The following is a 27,452-nucleotide window of genomic DNA, read 5'->3' on the forward strand; positions in this document are numbered from 1 at the left end:
TGAGCCCACTCCAGATTGTCAGTGACAGAAATCCCATCAACTTAAATGGGAGGAAGATTTAGCTGTAAGAATAGCACGAGCATTAAGGCCACTAAATCTTCCCATTGGTATGAGTGTTTTATTTGTATTTGTTGAAGCAATTGGCTGACCTTTCCTGGAAAAGCTTAGTTGAGCCTTCAGTTTTTCTAACAAGATCGTAGAGATTTTGAGTCCATTCTCTTAACGGAAGTCTCCTAGACAAGGGGATATTAAACTGATGCTGCCTTAATATTGTATTGTAGATCCATAGCAACGAGAATACCACTGTAGACCAATAACGGAATGCTGAAAACACACATGGATCATGGGTCTAGTCATCATTTTGCATTTTTTACCAAAAAAACCCCAAACAAAACCAAAACTGCAGGCAAGGCATGAGGTGTGAGTATAAAAACCGATAGTGCCTGCCTGCCTCCGTGTTGCTAATTTGTTTACCATTGAACAGTTTTAGCCTTATTTTTAGAGTACTTTGCTGTGGAATTGATGACTCTTGAGGCAAAAGAGCAACTTTAAAATGTTTTTTGTAGGGGTTTTTTTATTAGTCATCTTAGAAAGCGTGTGTGTGTGTGTGTGTGTGTGTGTGTGTGTGTGTGTGTGTGTGTTTTCCCATCTCCCATTTAGAACTTGTTACATAGTAGTGGATCTGTGGTCCATTTCCTCCAGTGCCCTGTCTCCAACAGTGGTCAGCACCAGATGCTTCAGAGGAAGATGCAAGAACCCTCACAGTGAGCAAATGTGGAGTAATCTTTTAGAGGTTAACAGACTTATTTGGACATAAGCTTTACCCACGAAAGCTTGTGCCCAGATGAATCTGTTAGTGTTTAAGGTGCCACCGGACTCCTCCTTGTTTTCGTGGATACAGACTAACATGGCTACCACTCTGATACTTTTAGAGATTATAAAAAAGATTGTCTTCAATCCTGAAACATTAAAAAAAACAGCCCTCTCTCCCTTCTAGTACCTTTAATTATCATTAACTATTAATGCTTGGGGTATACTTGTTATCCATATAATTGTCACTTTCCTCTTTTTGAATCTTGATTGTAAGTTTTTGGTCTCAACATCATCCTGTGATAATGAATTCCACAGACTAATTTTGTATCATGTGAAAAATGTTTCCTTTTTATCACCCCAATAGTCTCTTTAAATCCTCTGTGCCTTCTAAAATGCAGTTTCTTTGAAAAAACAATGTTTCATTTGGTTTTGAGAGATTCTCAGGTCTTTATATTACTTATTGGTGTCTTCCTCAGTACTCTTTTATGGGTCTCCCACCACTTAACTGAGACCAGTCAAATTATAGTTGAGGCAGGATTACTTGGTTTGGCCAAAAATATTAGGGATGGATTTTTCCTACATATTTCTATAATCATTACCGTTTGTAGACTTTTTTGGGTTGGTCCCAGAAGAAGGCTGCACATTCAGTGAATGAATTTCAGGGGTTGCTGGTAAAAGTAACCACAGTATTAATTTTTAGGCAGCTTTCCAAGTAAACAAGATAGGCGTTGCAAAAGAAAATTGTTCATGGGATTAGAGGATGCTGCTGTTCTTTTGTGTCTTTAGCTTCTTTACATTTTAAGAGTGCCCCTAAAATTACTCCTAATGTACATTATAGCTCAGGCCATGTTGTGCTTTCTTTAAAATTGCCAGCCATGCCTGGGAAGAATTTGTTCCACTAGAAACATGTTTTCCTTTCTAGAATGGCTCATCAGGATATAGGATTTTGTGACATCTTCCCTTTAGCTAAAGCTGGGTATATGGTCAATCACAGAACCCATACTTCATTATCATATGGAAAGGAGAGTTTGTTGCATAAACAAACCTGACAGTTTTTTCATCAATTACCTCTTTTTGTAATCTGCTGATTCTTATCACAAACTTATCTATGGTTGTTTCTGGATGATGGAGATTTTTTTTTTTCTTTTTGCTACAGGTGATGTACTGTGGCTATGTAACATACATGATGTGACTGAAACACTCTCTCATTGGCAGATAACTCTGAAATGATAGAAAATATGGTGATCTTGAAAGTGGATAGTCTTCAGAATCCTGTATGTTGAGGATGGATTCTCCTAAACAAAATAAGTCAATGCAGTTATTTAATTATTACCATACTGTTCATTTAGTATTACTCATTGTATTCACTGATACTCAGTACTACTTTAAAGGTGACATTGTAAAAGGAAGATCTGCCTATTTCAGCTATTTTGTTTTTTATCACATCTGAATCTGAAATGATAGTTGTTACTCTATGGTACTGTATTTTTTGCTCAAACGTGATAATTCAAGATTAGTCCAGAAGGAAGACAGGCAGTCTTAAGAAAGAAGTATGAAATAAAAAAGTTTACTAACCTGAAGATCCTGCATGTTCAGACATGTTCCTTTCATCCTCTTCAACGTACTTCCTTCAGAGAAGGAACATGTCTCGTTGTTGTTGTTGTTGTTGTTGTTGTTTCATTCGGGCAGCCAGGCCTTTCATTTCTTCATTGCGCTGTTTGCATTTTACTCGCATGCCTCTCTTACCCATACGTAGAGGAACTTCATTAAAATATTCCCAAACTGGGTCTGTTTTACGACCTGCTGCCATTATAGGTTTCCCTTCTAGTGAGTGAATTGTATGGTAGATCTCAAATCAATGAAGGCTACACTCAGAAAGACCTCAAGACTCCTGGAATGAATATGCTGCTCAAACAGTTTCAGTTTTGTTTCTACTGCCTGTCCCTCCCTTCTCACATTTATCTCCAGATTTCTTCTCTTTATCTATATCTGTTCCACCCCCAACAATCTTCTATTCATTGAACTTTTTGAAACTTTGCACTTTTAGAGAGAGGTAAGAGATTGACTTTGTGTACACAAATTTGCAGAGGGACAATAGAGTTGAGGTCTGTTATTTCTCACCTCTATATATTATTTATTTAAAAACATAACATGCATGTTAACAGCAAAAATCTCTGGGAGAGACATAGCCACAGTTTGAGAACTGCAAAACTAAACATCTCTGGTATCTTCTAGACTGAGCACTGAGTCCCATTGGATAGATAGAAAATTTAACCTAAATCATCTATACAGAAGCCCCTGGAACCCCATAAGATTAGGTCGCTAAACATTACAGGAATATATTGTCTCATACTATAGAATTAGAATTTGTAGTCCCTATTCCATGATGAGATATCTTTGAGCTAAATGTATCTTAATTAAAACTATGTTTAGATAGGTTTTTTCCTCAAAAAAACATTTTATCCAAAAAATCTGATTTAAATAAAAAAAAATCTGATCTTTTTTGATTTTTTTTTTAAATTATTGATTTTTATCCACCCTGCAGGCGGATAAAATCTATGGTCCTTTGGAAAGATGTAGTGCTCAACAAACAACATACTTTTCTTCCTCAGCATTTAGTTATTGCCAAATCCTATTATTCACTTCCCAAATGCACACAGTCTTTCTGCAGGTAACAGTAAAGAATTGCTAGCTTCTTATATGACTTCTGTTAAGTAGGGTCAGACTAAACTGTCTGTCTGCCATATTAAGGTTTCATATAATACCATTTTAGAGTGTTTGTTTATAGCTGTGTTTGTGCCCTCAGTAAGAGACTATGCCCTAACATCTACGTATAATGTCACACGCAGAAATGTTCAGTTCTTATGGACAACTGCAGTGAATCATTGTGTAATTCCTGGAGGCAATGTCACCCAAATGGATCTTGGAGTTTTTAATGAAATGAATGATAGCATATTGGAATATGTTAAGTAAATCATCATGCAAAACACAGCATGTGTAGATGGGGGTAAATGGTGTGTGTGTTTGTGTGTGTGATAGAGACAGAGATATATATGTTAGCCTCCAATTTACGCCTAGGTATCTTTCTCCTGTTCACATATTTGTACTGTCTTCCCTGCTGCCCTTTTCCCTTGGAATGGTTCCCAAGAGAAAAGGGCAGCATGGGTGTTTTTTTTTTCTAACCACTTATTCTCATTCTCAGTTAATTGTAACACTAAAAGCTGGGAGAAGATCATTGGTTGGGAAGGGGTGAGAGTGTCTTCTCAGGCTTCACCTCACTATAAATATGATTATGTTCTGTTCTATATAGATTTTGATACCATGCTTATCACGTAGTATCCGAGAGCCTTCCGGTAGTGCATCAAGCAACATGCCTACACATCTTGCACATGTTTGTTCTCTCATCTCTGGTTATATGACTTCTCCTTGAAGTGTTGCTTTTTCCTTTTTTTTTCGAGAGAAAAGGACACTGTTAATCTAAAAATCATCTCTGCTTCTGAACATTGTATATCTAGTGTTTAAAAATAATCCTCAAGATTACTGGAACAGAAGGAGATTAGAAGTGGGGAGGGAGTTATCATTTGTGTCTCTTTTTTTCTGTGTTTCTTTCTGCATTAGATAGGATTTTGTGTGTAGTCATTTTTACTGGATTTTTTGTTGGTCATTTGCACCACACTCCTGCATTGATCTTGTGGGTTCTCCCTTGAGGACCCTGTGCCCAAAGTCTGCAAGAGATTCTATACTAGTAACTATTGCAGCACCAACACCTAATGCTGAAACTGAAGATGCAGCAGGCAAGGAAGTGAAGAGACAGAGAGGGGGGAGGAGGTGGTGTGTGAACAAATATCTTTTGTGGCATTGTATCACCTTTGAGTTGACCCAAAATACCCTTATAAACCAAAGAAGGGAATAGGACAAAAGGGTGCTCTGTCACAAAATTTACTTTAAAAAAATTAACCATTTTAAAAAAAATTAAGTTCACAACATTCCTTAGTGTGTTGCTCTACTGGAATTACACTTAACTGTAATTCTTAGTGTGAGTGTTTGATTTTTTTTTTTTTTTTTTTTTGGACAGGCAAACCAGAAAAAGAAAAAATAACACGTTGATGTATAAATAGATGGTTCACAGTGTACTAGAAAGATCAATTTACCCATTGACGGCGTAGCTTTATTTAAACATGTTTTTTAATTTACTTGCTGAAATGCATAAAGAAAGAGGTGGTGTAGTATCTATCCTCTCGCAACATGCAATGGATGTGTTTTTAAAATTTTTTTTTGCTATCCATGCCCCTTATTAAAACTTCCCTTTTAGATAAACAGCTGGATAAATCCAATTTAATAAGAAAAACACAATACAATTGTGATGGGTTCCCCAGGGTGCAACCTGGAATTGGGGCACTGCTGCGTCCTCTGGATTTCCAATCTGGGCTCCCTTTCACACTGTAATGTTGTGACAAGCTACAAACCACTCCACGTACTGCACTTACACAGCCATCCACAGGCAGGGATACACCCAACTGAGTTACATGAATGCTTCTCCCAGCCACTCATCAACCAGCAATAGAGTGTCTTCGGCCAGCTTCCCCAGCCTAGGACCCCAGAGCTGTACCATCTTGCCTGACCAGTGTAAGTTTATTACCCAGTCTGCCCCTCCCTGAAAGTGGAGAGGATATGCACCAGCCTTTGCAACCTGTGCAAATTTCCCAAGCACTTCAACCACAATGCACTGTTTTAGATAAAATATAAAACAGATTTATTAGCTACTGAAAGATACATTTTAACTGATTATAAGTAATAAGCGTACAGATCAACGTTGATTATCTAAGAAATAAAAATCGCGATCTGAGTGCTATAAAGAAAACAGGATTTAAATCGAGCAGTCTCACCCTGATAGATAATACAAGCGGGTTACAGATCTTCACTACACAGGCTGGGACTCTCCTTCAGACTGGGACCACCTCTTTGTTCTCCAGATGTGTTTCAAGGTGTTGAGTTGAGGGGGGAGTGAGGCCCAGTGATGATGTGACTTCCCCTCTTTCATAGTTTCTTCCAGCTTGCTGGAAAGATCCTTTGCTATGATTGTGAATCAAGCAGTCTCCATTGTCTACATGTGATCTCTGCGAAGTCTCCATTGTATACAGTTCCTGGGATAGTCCTTGGGAGCGTGGATTCCTTTAATGGGCATCAGCAGCGTCTGGCTGCTTCCATTGTTGTACCTGAAAGGTTCCCACATACAGTGACAGCACTTGCAATCAAACGTTAATATCCTGTTAAACAGATCAAGACTTTTAAAATGATACCTCACAAGGCAGACTTTGTACACAGCATATCATAATTCTGACACTGATGAACATGAGGGTTCCAGGGTGCTGCTTTGAAGCACAGTGTACCACAGCAGTCTCTTAATTTTCAAAATACTGAACTCTACACTTTCCTCTGAATAGCCTACCCTTGTGGAACAGGCGTTCTGGAGTAACTCTATTTCTTCTTCGAGTGCCTCCTCATGTCGATTCCATTCTAGGTGTGTGCGTGCCCATGTGTATGGTTGTCAGAGTTTTTTGCCTTAGCAGTATCTATAGCATTGGCTGTGGCACCCTCTTGAGTGCCGTGCTAATGTGCTGTTTGAAGTGCTTAGGGGAGTCCCTTAGAAAGGACAAGTGCAGAATCCGTAAAAGCTTTCTCCCTAGAACCCAGAAGAAGTGGGCCCTCCTCCCGGAGGCTGCACTTCATCCTGCCTCAGAGCCCTCCAGCTTGGACCCCATGCCGAGCATCTCGGCATCAGTGCAGAATGCATTGCTGGCACCGGGCTCCACCCAGCACCATTCCCCCTCACCAGCGCCTAAAAAGCTGCAAAAGTAGAAGAGCCCCCTAGCATCAGAAGGGAAAGGGGCTTTGGGCAAAGGACCTAAGTCAGGCCACGTGCCTGCCCTGGGGCATCATGGGGGTACTGCTGTGGTTGGTCCCCCCAGCCAGGCCAGGGATCCGACTCCTGGGAACGGCAGAGGACTCTGGCTTCTCCTCGAGCCCTCATTGCCCAAAGCGGCCCCAGCAGCTAAGGAACAAGCAGGCTGACTGGCACTGTAGTTGCCGCGCCAGACTCGTCTAAGACCCCAACACCTAAGGACAAGCCAGTCCTGGGACTGCCCCTTAGGGCAATGGAACACCCTCAATCCCTGGATTGCAGGCGTCGATCCCCATCTCCACAGCCTAGGACCCTGGCACCATACCCTTGGTCTCTAGTCAGAAGACCCAGGTCCCCAATGCTGTGCTCTTCCCCTGTGAGGCATGGGACACAGGATTGGAGACACCGGTCCCTGTATCCCTGGTATAGGCAAGCTTCCCACCAAAGATTGCCATGGTGCAGGTCACCTTTGCCTAGACGGTCTCCCAGACATAGGTTCCCACTGGGGCGGGATTGCTCCCCATCACATCACCTCCCTGTTACCACTCGTCAGCCAGGCACCGATCCTCGCCCTTGTCTCATTGATCGCTGGCCAGGGTCAATCAGCAAACTCAAGCCTTGATGGTCGCTAGTACGGCAGTGGTCTGAGTCAGATGGGGAGTTCAGCCCTTCACCAAGGAGGGATGATTCGCTGCTGACCAGCAAGACCATTGTGGCATCTGCAGCAGTGTGGCAGCTCAATGGTCATACCAGAACCCATGGGGCGTGCCCGGAAAGCCTGTCCCATATTCCCACCAGTCTTCCATGGCCACCTCAGAAAAGCTGCCTCCAGGACCGGAGTTGGAACACAGCACCGAATCTGATGTGGGGGCAGTGCAAGAGAAGCAAGGGAAACCTGCTGCTCCCCTGACTGTGCAATCGTTGTCATCATTGTCTCCAGATGAAGTGGTGGTGGGTCCCTCCCAAACGTGCAGTCCTCCTTGACAAATTCAAGCGGCACCAGGTCCTTTTAAGAGGGTGGCTACCAATTAGAACTTAAATACTGAGGAGTTTGCGGCGGAATCAGACTTCTTTAATGTTATATCCTCCTCCACCCCAGCCCGGGTTGCGCTGCCTGTCCACTTAAGATTGCCAAATCACTGTGGCAGACCCTCCCTTCCATTCTGCTTACTTCTAAGAGGGCGGAAAAGAAGTATTACGTCCCTGCAAAGGGTTTGAATATTTTGTACACCCTCCAGTGGCATTGCTGGTCATATTTATTGTTATTGAAAGGGACAGGCAGGGCCATGTCAGTGGCACGCCAAAAAATTAAAGATGCTAAGAGGCTGGATATGTTTGGCACAAAAGTTTATTTGATGTCCAGCCTGCAGTTTTGGGTGTCTAACCACCAGGCCTTGTTAGGTAGGCACAATTTTAATATGTGGGACTCCCTTACAAATTCAGGGAGGCCCTCCCACAGGACCAAGCCCAGGAGTTCACCGCTTTTGTAGATGAAATCACAGCGGTGGCGAGAGGGGCCCTCCAGATGGCTTAGGGACGCTACAGACTCTTCTCCGAGCTCACGGACTCAAGGCTCCATGGCCTTGAAGGCCCCCATGCCACCCTCCACTCCTTGGGCCTTCATACTCCTCAGCAGGCTAGGAAGCTGTTCCAGCCTCCATCTCCTCTGCCTCTCCAGTCTAGGTCCTGGGGGCCTCCCTGTCTGAGCACCTAGAGGAGAAAGGGTAGAGATGAGGAGTCTATGCAGCAGCACCTGTTGTCCTCCCATTCATCTGCTCAGCCTGTTTTTTTCCACAAACCAAGGAGGCTAAAAGCAGACATTTGGAGGGTGCACTCGAGAACGGCGCCCCAGTCACTTTCCAGGATCCACCCTTCCACTCTTTCCTTAACCACCTGTCCCTATTCTAGTCGGCCTGGTCTCGGCTGACCTCAGACCATTGGGCACTTGAAGTAATATCTTCAGTTTACACCCTGCAGTTCATGGCCGACCTTACCTCCCAAGCCCCTTCCCTGTCCCTCTTCAGGGACCCTTATCACAAGCAACTTCTCGTCTGAGAGGTCGAGAACCTCCTGCACTGGGGGCGGTGGAGGAGGTCCCTCGGGACATGAAAGGAAAGACGTTCTACTCCCATTACTTCCTAATCCCGAAAGCAGAAGGGGGCCTCAGACCCATTTTGGACCTGGTTCGGCATGCTTCTGGACCTCTCAGTGGCTGCTCTGTTACAGCTACCATTCAGGCCAGACCTGCTGTCCCAAAACGATGGCAGTCTTCTGCATCCGAACCTGACAGTGCTGCACCTGACGGCTTGGTTGCTGCATGGTTAATGCAGAGGAGCAGGAGCTGGAGTGCTCAGATAGCGTCCAACAAGTCCTGTTGGGCAGCAGAAAGCCGTCTACCAGTGTGGCTTACCTGGCCAAATGGAAGTGGTTTGCTTGTTGAATCTCTGATAAAGGCATTCGGCCCGAATGGGCCTCGCTGCAGTTAATCCTGGACTGCCTTCTGCATCTCAAGCTGCAAGGCCTGTCCCTTTCATCTATCAAGGTCCACTTGGCTACTATCTTGGCTTTCCATTCGCCACTCGAGGGTAGGTCGGTTTTCTCCCAGAACATGACTGCCAGGTTCCCCAAGAACCTTGAGTGCCTCTACCTGTTCGTCAGGGACCCCATCCCTCTGTGGGACCTGAATCTTGTGCTGTCACAGCTCACAGGGCCCCCCTTCAAGCCTCTGCCATCCTGCTCTTTCCTTCTCCTTTTCTGGAAGGTTGTGTTCTTGGTTGCAATAATATCTGCCCACTGGGTCTCTGAGATTAGGGTATTTACCTTGGAACCACCCTGTACGTTTTTTACAAAAACAAGGTTCAGCTTTCATACCCAGCTTTCCTGCTCAAGATAGTCTTGCCGTTTCATACAGGCCAGGACGTTTACTTACCTGTCTCCCCCACACCTCCACAAAGTGACATAAGTCGGAGGAGGAGCGTAGTTTGCATTCACTAGATGTCAGGAGGGCGCTAGCCTTCTACATTGAAAGTACCAAGTAATTTCACAATTAGACACAGTTGTTCATTGCGGTGGCCGACAGGATGAAAGGTCATCCAGTGTGCACTCAAAGGATTTCTTCTTGAATCATGGCCTGTATTTGCTGCTGCTATGATCAGCCGAAGGTGCCACCTCCAGCCACTGTCACCACCCACTCAACCAGGGCACAAGCATCGTCGACAGCTTTCATAGCCCAGATGCCTATCCAGGACATCTGTAGGGCAGCCACCTGGTCATCCATCCACATGTTCATGTCCCATTCCGCACTTACCCAGCGGGTCCAGGACGATGTTGGCTTCGGTAGAGCAGTACTGCAAGCCACTAGACCAGGGGTTCTCAAACTTCATTGCACTACGACCCCCTTCTGACAACAAAAATTACTACATGACTCCAGGAGTCGGGACTGAAGCCTGAGCCCACCCAAGCCCCACTGCTCTGGGCTGGGGGACCAAACCAAAGCCTTAGCCCAAGGGCTTCAGCCCCAGGCAGGGGGCCTATAACTTGAGCCCTGCCACCTGTGGCTGAAGCCATTGGGCTTGGGCTTTGGCCCTGGGTGATGAGGCTCGGAGTTTGGCCCCAGCCTCAGAAAATCTAATGCTAGCCCTGGTGACCCCATTACCTGCCTTCCTACCCCTCTGTCGGAGTTGCTGGCAAGAAGGAAGTGAGCGGGCGTAGGTTTTGGCTGCGCCTGATATACCAGCGCATTAGTGAGGTACTCAAGGAGGCGCCACAGCCGACTCTACAGATACTGCTAAGGCAAAAATCTCCGACTGTGCATGTGGGCATGCATGCATCTAGAATGGAATGGAAGAACAGCAGTTATTAATGGTATCCTTTATATTCTTTTGAATACCCCAAGTTATTGTTCAATAAATGACCGCTGTCTGATTTGCCTCTTGACTCCTGTGTCCCGCCTCCACCACAGGAGCCCCTTTTAGATGACCTTCCAGTTGTAGGCATAATACATAGGCCCTTAACACAGGCACAAAACATAATTTGTCCATCGGTATCAAGGGCCTCTTAAAAATTATAGTAACCATCCTTTTGTTTCTGTTTTAGTTAAAAAGTTTATTTTTCAAGAAAATTCAAGTGCAGAGGTTGGATATGTTGATTTGTAAAAGAAAATATTCAACGGGGGAAAAAAAACAACAAAATTAGAGTGGGAACCTGTAGGCGGAGCGCTCACCGGCGCAGCCCCTCCTGCTGGTTGATCTGGGAATTTAGCTCTTCCAGCTTTGGAATGCCTCCTGCTGGCCAGTGTCTCCCTCACTGCCACCTGCTTCTTTCTCTAGTACCACCCTTTAGTTCTAGCCCCACGTCCCTCCCGGCTCACGATGCCCCTTCTCTGGGGTATGGCCGTGCAGCAGTGCCCCCCACACTAAGGGATACTCCCCTTCCTGGGGAATCCCAATTCCCCATAGCCCACCTTCCCTCAGTGACCAGCTGCTAGTCTTCATCTAGCCCCTTTTCTCAGGGGAAAACTGTAGTTTGAAATGGCCGCTCATCATTGGCCAGGGGTTTGGACCTGCTGCCTTTCCTGGCCTGGCTGCACCACTACAGCCTCAGTACCACCACAGGCCCTTTTAGTACAACCTCAGCCTGGGAACTTGTCTGGCCAGAGTTCCCCAGCTCTGTCTGTCCTTCCCCGGCACTGCTCTGTTTGAGATACCCTGTTCTAGCCAGCAGCCAGGTCCTTCCCACTCCGCCACTGGAGTGAGACTCCCCCTGCCTAGCTCCTAGCCCTTTTATCAGGGCCAGCTGGACCTAATTGGGTTTGGCCACACCTGCAGCTGCCTACCCATTCAGCCTCCCTTGGCTGTTTTCAGCCGCAGCCCTCTCTAAAAGGGCCGGCTTTTACCCCTTTCTGAGCTGGAGTGGGGTGATTGCCCAGTTGCAGAACTATATTGAAATTCTTAGATTAAAAATTTAAAATTGTGTGTATTTTCAGAATTAGAGCCTAGAGTTTCTTTATGAGAGGCCATTTAGTGTTGAATTGTCTATGCAATTCAGGTGTAAGGCCATTATCATAAGTGCCGACTCCGTGGGTGCTCCAGGGCTAGAGCACCCATGGAAAAAAGTTAGTAGGTCCTTAGCACTCACCAGCAGCCAGCTCCCCTGAGTGCCTCCTGCCCGCTGGCAGCCTCGCTGATCAACTCCTCTGCCTCCCAGCGCCTCCCACCCACAACAATCAGCTGTTCCGTGTTATACACGAGGCCCTGGGGGGGAGGGGGAGGAGCAGGGGACGGGATCGAATTGGGTTGGAAGAGGTGGGGTGGGATCAGGTGGGGTGAGGGTGGGGGCTTGGAGAAAGGATGGGGTGGGGGTGGGGCCTGGAGTGGAGGTGGAAGAGATGGGGTAGGGGAAGGAGGCGGGTAGGGGCAGGGCCTGGGTCTGGTTCGAAGTAGGGGGTTGAGCACCCCCGGGGCCCGGAGGAATACAATGCCTGTGGCCATTATAATTGGTAACAAGCAGATCACTTTGCCTAGAGGAATCCTATGAATAGAGTACGGCCAGTGTTAGCAGTTACCCCACTGGCTACTGAATAAGTGTTATGGCTGGGACTTCCGTGTGCACTTGGGATCCACAGCTGCCATAAAAACGTCTTGGAGACATTGATAACCAGTGTGATTTAGAGCAGCCTTCCAGTTGCTCTGACCTATGCTAGGGGACCAGCCTGATGCACAACTGGCCTCAGACTAGGGGACTGCAAAAATGGATTAAATTCATCTTTAGGATCCACCATTCTCCTGAATTTCACTGTGTACTCCTCCGCTGTAGCTGAAGTTCAGGAGCCTTGGCCTGGTTTAGTGGTAGGTGACCTCCTAGGTAGGGCCCTACCAAATTCACTGTCCATTTTGGTCAATTCACGGTCATAGGATTTTTAAAATGACAAATTTTAATTGTCAGATATTTTAAATCTAAAATTTCATGGTGTCATAACTGTAGGGATCCTGACCCAAAAAGGGGTTGTGTGGGGGGAGGAGCGGTTGCAAGGTTATTGTGTGTGTATGGGGGGGGGTTGCAGTATTTCCACTTCTGTGCTGCTATTGTTGATGGCGCTGCAGTCAGAGCTGGGTGTCCAGAGAGCTGTGGCTGCTGGCTGGAAGCCCAGCTCTGAAGGCAGTAGCGCCACCAGCAGCGGTGCAGAAGTAAGGATGGCATGGTATGGTGTTTCTACCTTTGCTTCTGCGCTGCTGCTTTCAGAGCTAGGCCCTCAGTTAGGAGCCACCACTCTCCGTCTGCCCAGCTCTGAAGGCAGTAAGGGTGGCATGGTATGGTATTGCCATTCTTACTACTTTACTGCTGCTGGCGGGGTGCTGCCTTCAGAGCTGGGTGCCTGGCCGACATCCACTGCGCTCCGGCTGTCCAGTTCTGAAGGCCATGCAGAAGTAAGGGTGGCAGTCCCGTGACCCCCCAGAATAACCTTGCAACCCCCCCCAGTATCCCATTTTGGGTCGGGACCCTCAGTTTGAGAAATGCTGGTGAAATCTGTATAGTATAGGGTAAAAGCACACAGAAGACCAGATTTCACAGGTGAGACCAGATTTTTCGGTCTGTGACGTGCTTTTCGCAGCCGTGAGTTTCATAGGGCCCTGCTCATAGGATATGTCTACACTGCATTTGAACACCTGTGGCTGGCACCTTGTCAGTCAGCTCAGGCTTGTGGGGCTTGGGCTGTTGGGCAGTAAGTGTGGTGTAGGTGCTTGGGCTGGAGCCTGAGCAGTGGGACCTTATGAGCAGGAAGGGTCCCAAAGCCCGGCCTGCAGCCTGAATGTCTACACTGCAGTTTTACAGCCTCTCAGCCCAAGTCTCCCATGGGTGTTCAGTTGCAATGTGGACATACCCTATGAGTTTACAGGTGGAAGGGACCATCAGATCATCTAGTCTCAACTGCTATATATCACAGGCCACTAAATGCCACCCTGCCACCTCCACACCAAGCCTAACAGCCAAAATTAGACCAGACTATTACAGCCCTCAGGAGACTAAACCATTGTTTGCAACAGGGAGAGTACCGGAGTGATTGAGGTGTGCTGCTTCAGGCAGTTTAAAAGTAAGATGAGTCTTCACCCTTATCTCACATCAAACCTCACTGAACCTTTTTTCTTGTTCAAATCCCCTATTTGCTGTTCTCATTTTCTTCCAGAAGCAGCACGCAGACAGCGTGGAAAGGTATAACAAGTGGGGTTCCACAGGGTTCTGTTTTGGGACCGGTTCTGTTCAATATCTTCATCAACGATTTAGATGTTGGCATAGAAAGTACGCTTATTAAGTTTGCAGATGATACCAAACTGGGAGGGATTGCAACTGCTTTGGAGGACAGGGTCAAAATTCAAAATGATCTGGACAAGTTGGAGAAATGGTCTGAGGTAAACAGGATGAAGTTCAATAAAGATAAATGCAAAGTGCTCCACTTAGGAAGGAACAATCAGTTTCACACATACAGAATGGGAGGAGACTGTCTAGGAAGGAGTATGGCAGAAAGAGATCTAGGGGTCATAGTGGACCACAAGCTTAATATGAGTCAACAGTGTGATACTGTTGCAAAAAAAGCAAACGTGATTCTGGGATGCATTAACAGGTGTGTTGTAAACAAGACACGAGAAGTCATTCTTCCGCTTTACTCTGCGCTGGTTAGGCCCCAACTGGAGTATTGTGTCCAGTTCTGGGCACCGCATTTCAAGAAAGATGTGGAGAAATTGGAGAGGGTCCAGAGAAGAGCAACGAGAATGATTAAAGGTCTTGAGAACATGACCTATGAAGGAAGGCTGAAGGAATTGGGTTTGTTTAGTTTGGAAAAGAGAAGACTGAGAGGGGACATGATAGCAGTTTTCAGGTATCTAAAAGGGTGTCATCAGGAGGAGGGAGAAAGCTTGTTCACCTTAGCCTCCAATGATAGAACAAGAAGCAATGGGCTTAAACTGCAGCAAGGGAGATTTAGGTTGGACATTAGGAAAAAGTTCCTAACTGTCAGGGTAGTTAAACACTGGAATAGATTGCCTAGGGAAGTTGTGGAATCTCCATCTCTGGAGATATTTAAGAGTAGGTTAGATAAATGTCTATCAGGGATGGTCTAGACAGTATTTGGTCCTGCCATGAGGGCAGGGGACTGGACTCGATGACCTCTCGAGGTCCCTTCCAGTCCTAGAGTCTATGAGTCTATGAGCTTCAGGAGGACACAGGTTGTCACTTCTTCTTTCCTCACCCTCTAACTGATGGGTTTTACCTTCAGCGAGAACTTACTGGGGAGCCTTCAGAGGTTGGGATATGTATCCATTGCTTATCCATACTGAACCTTGAAACCTTTTTTTGACCATTGCCACTAATCTGGGTAGGCAGTTACTGTAATATTGTATGTCTTGCTTAAAAACACCCTCAAGGAGAAGCTTTGATATATTTCCCCCACTTCCCTGGAATGTATATATGAGTGCCTTTTGAAAAGTCAGCTTTCCCATGTTGAATCCTGGGAGTTCTGCCTGTACTTCTCAAATGACTCTGAATTTTTTTTAATGAAAAATTCTCTTTGCAACATCTGCCTGGTTCTGTCCCTCTGAGACTAGGGTTTGCAGAGCACAAAATACTGCCAGGTTTACATTTTATAGCTGATCATTCCTTTTTAAAAGGTTTTTTGTTCAAATACACTGAAATGTGTTTTTGCCTCTTGAGATTTGCGTTATTTTTTCCGAGAGCCCCTACTTTTTCTTTTTAATGAGCAAAAAGATTTTATGCTTGATCCTTTCATCAGCATATATGTGCTGCATATTTAAAATGGAGTATTAATGTGATGTAATTTGGATGTACATCATGTTAAATCACCTAGTTTCATCTTCACTTGGAGCATCATTTGAAACCATATTTGTAATGAACTGTGTGTATGCAGGAGAATGAGTATCTCAACCACGTGTGTCTCTTCTCAGAACACTTCCGTGTGTGTGTGGTGGGCTTTTTTTTATGTATTCGGTGCAGTACTCCTGAACTAAGAGGGTGTCTGTTTGCATTTTGCAACAGTTAGGTAATGGCTTCTAAAAATCAAAGTAGGGGGTTCTCCCCCTCTCCCATGACATGCTTCAACATGCCCAAATGGCAGCAACGTTTCTACAATGTGACCATACATTTGTCATGCTTAATTCTTAACAGATATGATTCTGAGAGAGCTATGCTATTCTTCCCCATTACTTTAAAGAAACAATTCTAGATTACAGCACCCAAAGCTATAATATCGCCTCAGAAAAATGTGTAAAATCGAAGGTTATGTGGGAATGAATTACTGTTTAAGACACGTGCAGCACTGTTACAAATACTAAGAAAGTAAACTTTCTATAGCATGTTGTCATAAACAGATAGCTAAGGGTTAATGTCTCTTTCACCTGAAGCACCTGACCAGAGGACCAATCAGGAAACTGGATTTTTTCAACTTTGGGTGGAGGGAATTGAGTGTCTGTGTCTTTGTCTTTTTTCTTTTGTCTGCCTGCCTGCTTTCTCTGAGCTTTGGAGAAGTAGTTCTATTTTCTAGTCTTCTGTTTCCAAGTGTAAGGACAAAGAGATCAGATAGTAAGTTAGATGGTTTCTTTTCTTTGGTATTTGCATGGATATAAGTGCTGGAGTGCTTTGATTTGTATTCTTTTTGAATAAGGCTGTTTATTCAATATTCTTTTAAGCAATTGACCCTGTGTTGTATCATCTAATACAGAGAGAACATTTGTACTTATTTTTCTTTCTTTTTATATAAAGCTTTCTTTTAAGACCTGTTGGAGTTTTTCTTTACTTCAGGGAAATTGAGTCTGTACTCACCAGGGAATTGGTGGGAGGAAGAAATCAAGGGGAGATTTGTGTGTTGGATTGCTAGCCTGACTTTGCATTCCCTCTGGGGGAATAGGAACGTACTTTTTGTTTCCAGGACTGGAAGCAGAGAGGGGGAGTCACTCTGTTTGGATTCACAGAGCTTGTGTCTGTGTATCTCTCCAGGAGCACCTGGAGGGGGGAAGGGAAAAAGGATTATTTCCCTTTGTTGTGAGACTCAAGGGATTTGGGTCTTGGGGTCCCCAGGGAAGGTTTTTCAGAGGGACCAGAGTGCCCCAAAACACTCTAATTTTTTGGGTGGTGGCAGCAGGTACCAGATCCAAGCTGGTAACTAAGCTTGGAGGTTTTCATGCTAACCCCCATATTTTGGACGCTAAGGTCCAAATCTGGGACTAAGGTTATTACACATGTCCTCTGCCAATACTGTGTGTTTTGAGGAGGAAGGGTAGATCTGAATGTAGCAAGGGAGCTTGTATGTACTGAAGCAAGGAAAATAGAGGTGAGTGACTAACTAGTCCATCTGTGATATTGGAGTGAATAAAATATGATTTGCCTAACTAATCAGTTATGACTTGCAGCTTAATTCAATGAAACTTTACCTCATGTACTTAATTTAAAAATAAAAGGGGTAGGTGTTTGAGTTTTGAGGTAGAAACTGAAGAGTAAAGCTGAGTGTAACTGGGATCCTTTCCATCTGGCAAAACACAATGCCATATAGTTGATAACCTAGCAGAAGGATTTGTGGGAAATGGGTGAGGTGTGACTTTTGGCAAGAAGGGAGGTTGGGGAAGGGTGTGTACCATGCATTTGCTGCTCTTTTCTGTAGGATGAATACTCATTGGTTCCACCAGCCGCTGATTCTGAGTATCTAGGTAGCTCCTGGAGGACTTGGAGCTCTTTCTCTCAAAAAGGACACCCTCTTTGGGTAGAGTGCACCAAGGGCCTCCAGAAGAGGGTAGCAAATGCATGGTACACTGTCACACAAGATCATTGCAAAACAACAGTAGGAGGGTAATGAAGTGGTTGCCAGAAACCAGTCACTGAGAAGTTAGATGACATGTTTGAATAGGTTGATGTTGAAAGGATATTTCTAAGGGGTGGCTGAGAATCTGTCCATCATATTGTGGAACTCATTGTTCTTGTTTTAACAGTCCATAATTATATTTCCTCCATGTACCATGCATTCATACTGCATTTACTCCCTGACCTGCAGCTTCTAGCTCTCCAGGGTTTCCTTCCTCTCTTCCTGAAGAAACTTCGTTGTCGCCTTCATTTTCTGCAGGCTGTAGAGGGCTGTCAGGCTGGCATCTTTGTTTTCTTCCTGTCTTCATCCTTTCAACAAGAAAGCATTACTTAGTGTTGGTGGCTGTACTAATATTTCAGCAGACCTCTTGGTGTATGACTAATACATCTGTAGGTAAATGGAATTTCAAGGGAAATAAAAACAAATGTAACAAAATCATCCTAGTTGTGATTTTTTTTAACCATATTTGAGCAGCAACATGAATTACAGAAAAAGCATCTGTTGATAAGCTTGTCTTTAGGATTTTTGTTTGTGTGTGTCTTGTGAATTATATGTTCTTTGAATGACTTGCCTACCAAAACAAACCAAATTGTGATTTTAAAAAAACCCCCAACACTTAAAAATGACTGAAACATTGTAGTCTACATCAGATATTATAAGGAACAGTTTAGATTAATGTGATGTATTGATTCTGATCTGTTTGCAGTGCATTGCTTAGTTTGACAAATTCTGGTCAGCATGACGACTATTTAATGACTTACTCACTGCCAGCAGTGCCTCATTTTCTTAATTCGCTTTTAGAAATGGCCCTTATCAAAACTGCTTCCTATCTCAAGCGATCATTTTGTTAAATTTGATTAAAGACTTAGAATGTGATGTGTGTTTAAATACTGCAATGATAAGCGCTATGGACACCTTTTTCTTTTTCTTTTTCCTTTCCCTTTCTTCCCCTTTTTCCCTTTTCTTAGTAGTAGTATTAGTATTTTACATGTAGAGTATAAATTTTAAAAACTTTTTTCCCCCTAAAAAGTCAAAACATATTTCACTTTGTTTTTTAAAAAGCTTCTACACTTAGCAGCTAAACATGGAGTTCAGATCTGCTGCCTATTATAACCTTTAGTGAACATGCTTTTGGAAACAAGGGAGCTCTCATGCAGGATCAGACTTTGCCCATCTAGTTCAATATGTTGATTGTTACAGGTGCCAATATAAAATGTTTTAGAGGAGGGTTCATGTCAACCCATAGTGGACCCATACAGAATGGCCAGGCCATAGGAGAAGTTTCTTTTTAATTTCCATTAGTTAGTAATAGGGTTGTGCTAGTAATCATTTTAATCTGATTTAATGAAAGTCATTATCCGTATAAATGTATAATCCTTTTTCAAATCCTGCTAATCTGTTGCCCTCAATGAGTTCCACCAGTTTATTGTGTTTTATTTTAAAAATCTCAAATACACCTTCTTATCAATTTTAAACTTTTTGACTTTCAATTTCTTTGGACGTGCCCTTGTTTTTAATGAGGGTAAGTAAAAGTGCCAATTTAATTCTTCTGTACCATTCATTACTTGCTATACCTTCTTATCTTGTCTCTTCTCTTAACTAACTAGTCTTTATTGTTTCAAATAATCGTTGTAAAGAAGTCGTTACACACTTCAGTTTTTCTCTCCTGTGACTGGGCTCCTGTTTTTATTATAGATAGATAATATCTCTGTCAGTTTATATTTTTGGGAAATGCTTGTTTGAAGGAATTTGTTTATTTTCCTGCAGTAATTACAACTAAATTATCCTTTTAATGTTTTTGGCCTGCTAAAATTTGAAAGTAGTACAGAGAGACTCCAAAGGATGTGTGGTGAGGTACATATGTAAATTATTAAAGTGGTCTCAGCATTGGCAGCTTTTTGTTGAATCATGCAAATATATGTTTGCTTTTAGAGAATGATAGATCAGCATTTTGAGTAGTCTTTTTTTGTTTGGACTGGCTATTTGCTTGTTCAGTTTAAGGTCCCCCAGCCGCTTTGCAGTTGCTTATCCCTCTATAGCAAGGCTTCCAGTCCAGCCATAATTGTCAGATAGATGGAAACAGGGGAAAACACATGACTGGTGGCTGCAGCACTAAACTTTCTTGACAGGGCCCCAATTCTTCAATTTTGATTAAACCCCCATCCCTAGCTCAAATTCTCATTGTTCTCAGGAACTGTTTGGAGAAGGCTTGAACAGGCGCCCACCCCCTCATGAGCCAGATGTGATGATTTATTACAGAGACTGTGTGAGTCATGATTTGGCTGTTTTTTAAATCACTTGTGGCTGTGTCACAGAGGTCTAACTAACTAGGAGTTTAGCAGGCATGGTTTGGAGAATCATTCTGAAAAGATGACGTTGTGCAGTGGAGCACAGAACTTCTGTACACTCCAATTTAAGGTGGTTTGTTTTTTTAGCGAGCTCTTAGGATAGGAATGTCTGCCTTCTCTAAACCTTCTCTTCTGATTGCTAAGAATATTTTTATTTTTGTAAATAAGTACTTTCTTGGATCAGAGAGGTAGTTTGAAGTATGGGGTTTTTTTGGGTGACTTTTTAATACTTGCATTTTCTTCAGTGACTTTCGAATTATAGCCCAGATAAAATGCCAGACTTGAAAGCCTCTAATATTAGGAAAGCCCACTGATTTCAGCAGCACTGAAGATGAACGTGCCATACAGTATTTGCTCTTATTAAAACTGCGCAAATGAGTTAAGTGGTTGCTTGGGCTTTTCTGAGAGAAGAAAACACTTTTGTACCAATGAGGAAACTGTGATAAATAGCGACACTCATAAATGAAGTCTCTTAAGCAACTGGTTTTACTTTACATCTAAAATGGCAAATTCAAGTTCAGTAATGTTGTAGGATTTTCTGTACTAACCAATATAGTAGTATCAAAGCACCACATCTATATAATTTGTAGCCTTAAAATTACATCTAGTAAGTTTTTTAAAACAAAATATTATGGTGGTAGATGAGCCTTTCTTTCCTTAACTAAGTCCCAAATTTTTGCTTCTGTTTTTCCTGATTAAAAATGTGCTCACAAACACCTAATATAGTGTAAGGAAGGTGCATAATTCAGCTCCCCGTTGTTCTTTAGATATTATGATTATTGGACCTAGCAGGAAAAATACAGAAACCTGAACATAGACTTAACAGGTAAAGAATTGAAGTTCTTCTTCTTTAAAGGGATTCACGTAAGTAGTTTGGGACAGTTTCAGGTTTTATTCACTAAATAAATAAATGAAAAATCTACTAGTAAACTCAAGTTTTTAATTATATAAACATTCCTATGTGATTGGTGCTGGACAGGGCAAGCAGAAAGAGCACAGTGTTGGAAGCACTGTATAACAACCAAAAAGTGTTTGTTTGCTGCCAGTTTCAATCTTGCTGCATACTCTCCAAGACATGTGGAATGCAATTTTTCATTGGTATCTCTGAAGTCAGAATTTGGCCCATATTTCCCCTCTTGCAATTCCTTCTCTCTCTCCCTCTCTCTCTCTTCCCTCCGCTCTCCCCCCCCTCCAGAAAGTGAGATAGATTAAAATTTTCTAGCTGCTCCATCCCTGGGCCATAATTTAATATGTGTGTTGTATCTGACTCAAAAAGTGACCCCAGAGATTCCCTTTAGTGATTTTAAATCAGTATTTTGATTCACTATCAATGATTTTTAACACTATCAATGTTAAAAATCATATTTTCGTATGTTGTGTTGTAAACTTTACTGAACAGACAAGGAGTAAATTGATCATGTAGGAGGATAAAAAAATAATGATCATCTGGGTTTTCTCTCAAATGAGAATTCTGCCTCTTCTTTTTTTTTTTTTTTTTTAAAATGTGACCAGGATTGAGGCTGTTCCCTTTTACTTTCATCCCAGCAGTGCAGTGCTGAGAATAAACTCATATAAAATACACCCCTGTCCAGTAGCTGGTTGTACTTTTTGACACATAAAAATAAATTGTAAGATTTATTAAGGTGTAATGCAGGAGATTCCAAATTATCTGTCTATATAACTCTGTCGGTTTGGGCAATGCTGGTTTGTCATGAAAATGTTGTACACGTTAGCCAAGTATTTTAGGGAATTTTATGGCGGGGTTAAGAAAATAGGATAATTGAAAAGCAACTCATTTTATTATATACCATACGATATGGTTATGATGTAGTTTTAGAGAAGACCCAGTAATAACTTCCTCCATTTTTTTCTGCCATTTTCTTTCTTTCTTTCTTTTTATTACCAAAAGAATTGTTTAACAGAGAATTTTAAGACTCTTGAGCCAGTAAGGCAGCATCAGTAGTAATGCCTGTAAACTTTACATAAAAATTGATTAAATAAAATGGACCCTGTTTGATGAGAAATGCTGAAGTCTGAACGTTGTGTGGGTTCTGAATTTGATCTTGTTGTTGGATGAAGTAGTGCTTTAATTCCTACCCTTACTCCTGACTTTTGTAAGGAAAAAATTGTGTTTTGAATTGAGTCCTTTTCCTTGGTGGGTTATTGCTAAATGGAACGCAGTTTCATGGCCACAGGAGAAATACACCTCCTACCTCGATATAACGTTGTCTTTGGGAGCCAAAAAATCTTACCACGTTATAGGTGAAACCGTGTTATATTGAACTTGCTTTGATCCACCAGAGTGCGCAGGCCCACCCCCGACCCCCAGCACTGCTTTACTGCGTGATATCCAAATTCGTGTTATATCAGGTGACGTTATATGGAAGTAGCGGTGTATCGCAATTTAGAGTCTTTCTGATACCTTTTCTGGGTGATTCCCTTTTCTCTCTATTTTTATTTTTTTACTCCAGGCAGATTTGGGTTGTTCCTTTTTTGTTTTGTTTAAGATTCTTTCCTTAAAATCATTGCCCTACTTGCATAGCCTGTGGCGTAGACCCCTGAGCTTGCTGGGCTCCATAGTAATGGAGGCTCCAGCCTATTCCAAGTGTTTACTTTTCCTATTGGGGAAAAAAGCCGTATAAGAACTGATGTGGCTGCCTTGTCCTGTCCCTCTTCCAGTCTCCAACTTATTCAGTTGCCAGGTCTGATGTAGGTAGAGAACAGACTACACCAGCATTTTACCAGTGCATGTGATTTCTTCTCGAAATCACTGGCTAGCTGCGGTTTTAAATGGATAACACAGCTCAACATGTCTTCCTGGTTCGCTGCTCTAAAAATGGATTTCAGCCAAGAGAGGCGGGCACTGGGCAGAATATTTCTTCCTCCAAAAAATATGGAAGTGAGATGGGAGCGAGAGGGAAATGGAGGCAATTTCTTTTCTGTCCCAACACCAATGCAGGGCATGGGATCTCGCAAAGATTAGTGATGGGAGTGGGGAGACAGAGATCCCCAAACTGTAGGTGTTCTCCTCTACCCACATCCTCCCCCCCCCCTTTTTTTTTTAAAATCCTGCGGCGCCCAGCCTGCTTTCTATGATAAAGCCATGTGAGGAAGTTACTATAGCCCTGTGGATGTTGTCTTTCGTATTTTTTTTAAATAACCCCAACAGATGTGCAGGAACAATGACAGCTGGCCTGTGAATGGGGAGTAGGTGTCTTGAGGAATTGGGTGCTCCTCATTATTTGGGTTTGTAGTAAAAGAAACAGTGCCTTTCCCAAAGCTCAGCCACCCCCACAAGTAGCATCTGCAGAGTGCTGGTTCGTGTTAATTGATTTGCCCTTGAACACTGAGCTTGACCAGGCTAGTTTTGTGGCTCCCCAGGAACTCTGGTACTCACTGTAAGGCTGAGGGTTCTGAGGGGAAAAACTTCCTTTTTTTGTCAAAAATTTAACCAAAAAGTCTCATGGGGGTTTAATTTGCAGGTGGTTGAGTAAGTAATAATGCGTTAATGAGCTTACAGCGTGGAACAACATGAGAGCATGTGTAAGGTTGAGCCATGTGACTTAATGGAAGATGGTGAGAGGATTAGCTGCTTACTTCTGGTTGTCTACAGGCTATGATGCTAAGCAGCAGTTGCTGACTATGAGAGAGCTGTCAATCAGATCTCAGTAACCTCTGCCTCACCTCTGTGTTGTTTTCACTTACCAGTCTCTCTCTCTCTCTCTCTCTCTCTCTCTCTCTCTCTCTCTCTCTCTCTCTCTCTCAACAGTGCTTCCCTGTTGTCCTCTGTGAACGTTTTGATATTTCCGCTTGGGGTTGGAGATGCAGGGATAAGTGGAAGAAAGTGACAGTATGATCCTCTGGGGCCAGAGGAGTTCTGTGCTCCTACCTATTATGAGGGTGGAGGGGCTATGCCTCTGCTTGCCCCAGCCTGTGCATGCCCTGATGCTCAATGTTAAGCATGCGGTACAACATGTTATATGGACATCGGACTTGACCTTCACAGGATCACTGATCCTATACAGCTCCATTTTCTTCTCCATAGTGTGCGTGTACACACATGCACAGCTCTTTAGCTGACCAGCCTGCTTCCTTGTCTCCACGGGATGTCTGGTGAATCCGGGACAGTTGACTGTGTGAGAGAATGGCAGAAGCTAACAGAACTGGGCTGTTTCATTGCAGAATCTTGGCATAACTCAATTATTTTAACCTAAATAAAGCGTGGAAGTAGACAAAAGGGAATAATTGTTTGTGGTTTAATTTAAAGTTAAAAGTGGCATATTTCCAATACATTGCCTGTATGTATGAAGTTCAGAAAGAGAGAAATTTAGAATTTGTGAGGACTGTGGTTTAACTAGAGGAACCAAACAAATGCACATTTCAAAAAGGGAGCACTTCAAATTGTTTCCTCTGCAAAATTTAATAAATATATTACAGACAGTGCATAGAAATTAATTTTCCTTGAAAATTTATTATTTCCTATTTGGAGACTAAATATGATATGTGGATGAGGGAATTTTTAAACCTCCTTTAATTAAAAATTTCAACACAGTCTTAACTGTAGAGTTGCTACTGATCTCTCCATAATATACAAACTATCAAAAAATATTTTCCCCGCATTTAGGAGAGTCACTACAGCCTAAGGCCCTGCCTACACTACCACTTATGTTGACAAAACGTATGTCTCTTGGATGTGGGGGGGAACCCCCCCCACCCCTGAGCGACATAAGTTTCTCTGGCATAAGTGGTCGTGTACACAGCAGCATATCAGAAGCTCTCACTGACGTAACTACTGCCGCTCACTTGGAGTGGTTTAATTATGTTGAAGGGAGAGTTCTTGCCTGTCATCATAGAGTGGCTACACGAGAGATCTTACAGTGGCACAGCTGCATTGGTACAATTGTGCCTCTGTAATATCTCTAGTGTAGACATAGCCTAAATAGACATCTTGGCAACTTTATGACAGTGTTGTTTAAATGAAAACATTCCCCTGCAACATTGGCAACCCAAAAGAAAAAATAGTAGTGAAACTGGCCAGTCTACACAATTTTCATTGTCCTAGCTGTGCAACATCCACAGAAAGGAAACAAATGTTTTGATAGGTTTCATATTTATCAGTTCTAATAACTCTGTGTCATGAAATGTGTTTTTAATATGACTGTGTCCCGTTAAGAATTTACTAGAGGATATGCCTGCTGCTTTAACATTTTGTCCTGAGTTTGACACTTGATCAGTATATCTGGCAGAGCTTGTGTTGTGTTTATTTACTTGATGAATCTTTTTCCTAGATCATTCAACGTCAAGTGGTACTTCCTTGTTTAAGCCCAGCCGATCACTGGTCTCCATTCCCACTGCCCATGTGATGCCGTCTAATGCCAGCTCTTCACTTTCCAAACACAGGGAAGCTCTGAAGTCTGACTGCTCACAATGGAGTACAAACCTTTTACGATCAGGAGGAAGTCAAAATCTGGGCATAGTGGACAGCTCTGTTGACATGAAGGATGTGAGGCCTGTGCGGAAGTGGTCATCCTTGTCTAAACTCAGCACACCAGATAGCTGCAGTCAGGATGAAAGTGTCCTTTCAGGGGACTCCAGGGCTAGTACTGACAGATCAGGGAGAGACAAGAACATGTCACCACAATTAAGGACAAATGGGCCAAGTTGTTTGCATAATAGTATGGAGTTGCTAAAAGTTGAGGACAAAGAAACTGGGAAAAAACGATCTACTACGCTGGATTGTAAATACAAATTTGAAAGTTGCAGCAAAGACGACTTTGGTGTTTCAGATGCCTCAAATAGGAGACATGTCTTTGACATGACCTACAGTGCCTTACCTGAAAGCAAGCCCAACTCAGCCAGCGGTGAGGCTTTTGGGCACAGATATGCAACACTGGGACAGCAGGCTATGAACGGAGTACCCATTCAGCCGTCAGTGAGGACTCAAATGTGGCTTACAGAACAGTTGCATGCAAATCCTCTGGACTGTAGGACTGCTGAGGAGTCATATGGTTTGGCACCTTGGCAACTGCAGCAGCTTGAAGATCTTACAAGGGGAAATGAGCACCCTATGCAGGTAAGAATAGAAATTTGGTGTTTGCTGCCATCAGGTGGGCAGTAAGAGACACAGCATTGATCATGTAAAAGCAGCAAAGAATCCTGTGGCACCTTATAGACTAACAGACGTTTTGGAGCATGAGCTTTCGTGGGTGAATACCCACTTCCTCAGATGCATGTCATCTGAGGAAGTGGGTATTCACCCACGAAAGCTCATGCTCCAAAACGTCTGTTAGTCTATAAGGTGCCACAGGATTCTTTGCTGCTTTTACAGATCCAGACTAACACGGCTACCCTCTGATACTTGAGCATTGATCATGTTTTTATTAACTGTTTCAGGTGGGGAAAGTATTCTTATCTCATACCCACTGCTATTGTTGGTTTTTAAACTTTTAAGTTGTTTCTATAATTTAATGAAAAACTGACTGCACTAGAGCTTCATTTATTATCTGAGTGCCAGCAAAGTGTGCTCCAGTTAATTTACAGCTGCTGGCAGTTAATTATACCAGACAATTTACCCAATCTATATGAGAGCATCATCTATACTTTTTGCAACTGTGTAACATACTGTGTGTGTGTGTGTGTGTGTATCTATATAGGGTGCATATACAGATAGTCACATTTTTGTGTCATTTTAAGAGAACCTTCCATTGAAATGGTGTGATACATGCTTGAATGGACTTCATAATCTGAACTGATTTATAAGGAAACTCCATTTCCTTTTGATTTGAAACAGATTCATAGTAGACAATGACCCTCACATACGTCAAGATTGGTTACTTCATAAATGTACCTAATATCCTCATTTATAAACTCCACTCAGATAATTAATATTGACATGTTATAACTTCTTAACCTCTTCTGTTTTTCTGGAAAAATGTAAGCATTCAAGATTGTCCCCCTCTGTTTTGTGTGAAAGTGACATTTAACACTGTTTAACAAAAACAAAGCATTACATATATTACAATTATTATTTCAAAATATATCCATTTACATGCATGTCTGTTTGCAAATACTGATGTCAACACAGTTCAGAATAATTTGTGTTCACGGACAGAATGAGCACAGGGAACACAAACAATAGTTATCTCTTTGGCTAAGCTCACTGAAACTTCTACTCTTCAGATTTTCAAGATCGTAACAAATCTAAGACAATATTTTGTTTAAAACTTTGTCTTTTTTAAATTCTCAGTTTTTTACTTCTTTTGGAGCTCATTTCTCTCCAACTATTATTTAAAAATTCAGTTCCCTAAGTCAGGCTGTAGCTTTAGGGAAAGCGTTCTGAACTGACATGCAGGAGGCCAGCATTTGATTGCTGAGCTACTTAGCTCTGGTCTACGCTACAATTGTATGCTGGGCTTCTCCCATCGGCATAGCTACTACCTCTCGGAGAAGTGGAGTACCTAAGCCGACGGGAGCAGCTCTCCCATCAGCATAGGTAATGTCTTCACTGCTCTACGAGTCGACAAGCCCT

At 43.0% G+C, this 27,452-nt stretch overlaps 2 protein-coding genes across 4 annotated transcripts in view; one reads left to right on the forward strand and one right to left on the reverse strand.

The window, feature by feature from the left end:
- Positions 1 to 27,452, forward strand: part of CEP85L (centrosomal protein 85 like) — a 175,103-nt gene that overhangs the window by 59,432 nt on the left and 88,219 nt on the right. For 2 of the 3 annotated variants that reach the window (XM_050949566.1, XM_050949567.1), the window contains one exon: positions 25,213 to 25,997. In XM_050949566.1, the coding sequence (XP_050805523.1) occupies positions 25,213 to 25,997 (785 nt within the window). Of the gene's footprint in view, positions 1 to 17,760; positions 19,099 to 25,212; positions 25,998 to 27,452 lie in introns of those variants that run through there. The other variant, XM_050949568.1, reaches the window with a different exon arrangement.
- Positions 4,947 to 27,452, reverse strand: part of PLN (phospholamban) — a 44,276-nt gene continuing 21,770 nt past the window's right edge. The window contains exon 3 of the transcript XR_007773913.1: positions 4,947 to 6,029. The gene's annotated coding sequence lies outside the window, so the exon portion shown is untranslated. The remainder of the gene's footprint in view (positions 6,030 to 27,452) is intronic.

This window comes from Gopherus flavomarginatus, chromosome 4 (genome assembly GCF_025201925.1).
Source record: "Gopherus flavomarginatus isolate rGopFla2 chromosome 4, rGopFla2.mat.asm, whole genome shotgun sequence".
Classification (NCBI taxonomy): Eukaryota; Metazoa; Chordata; order Testudines; family Testudinidae; genus Gopherus; species Gopherus flavomarginatus.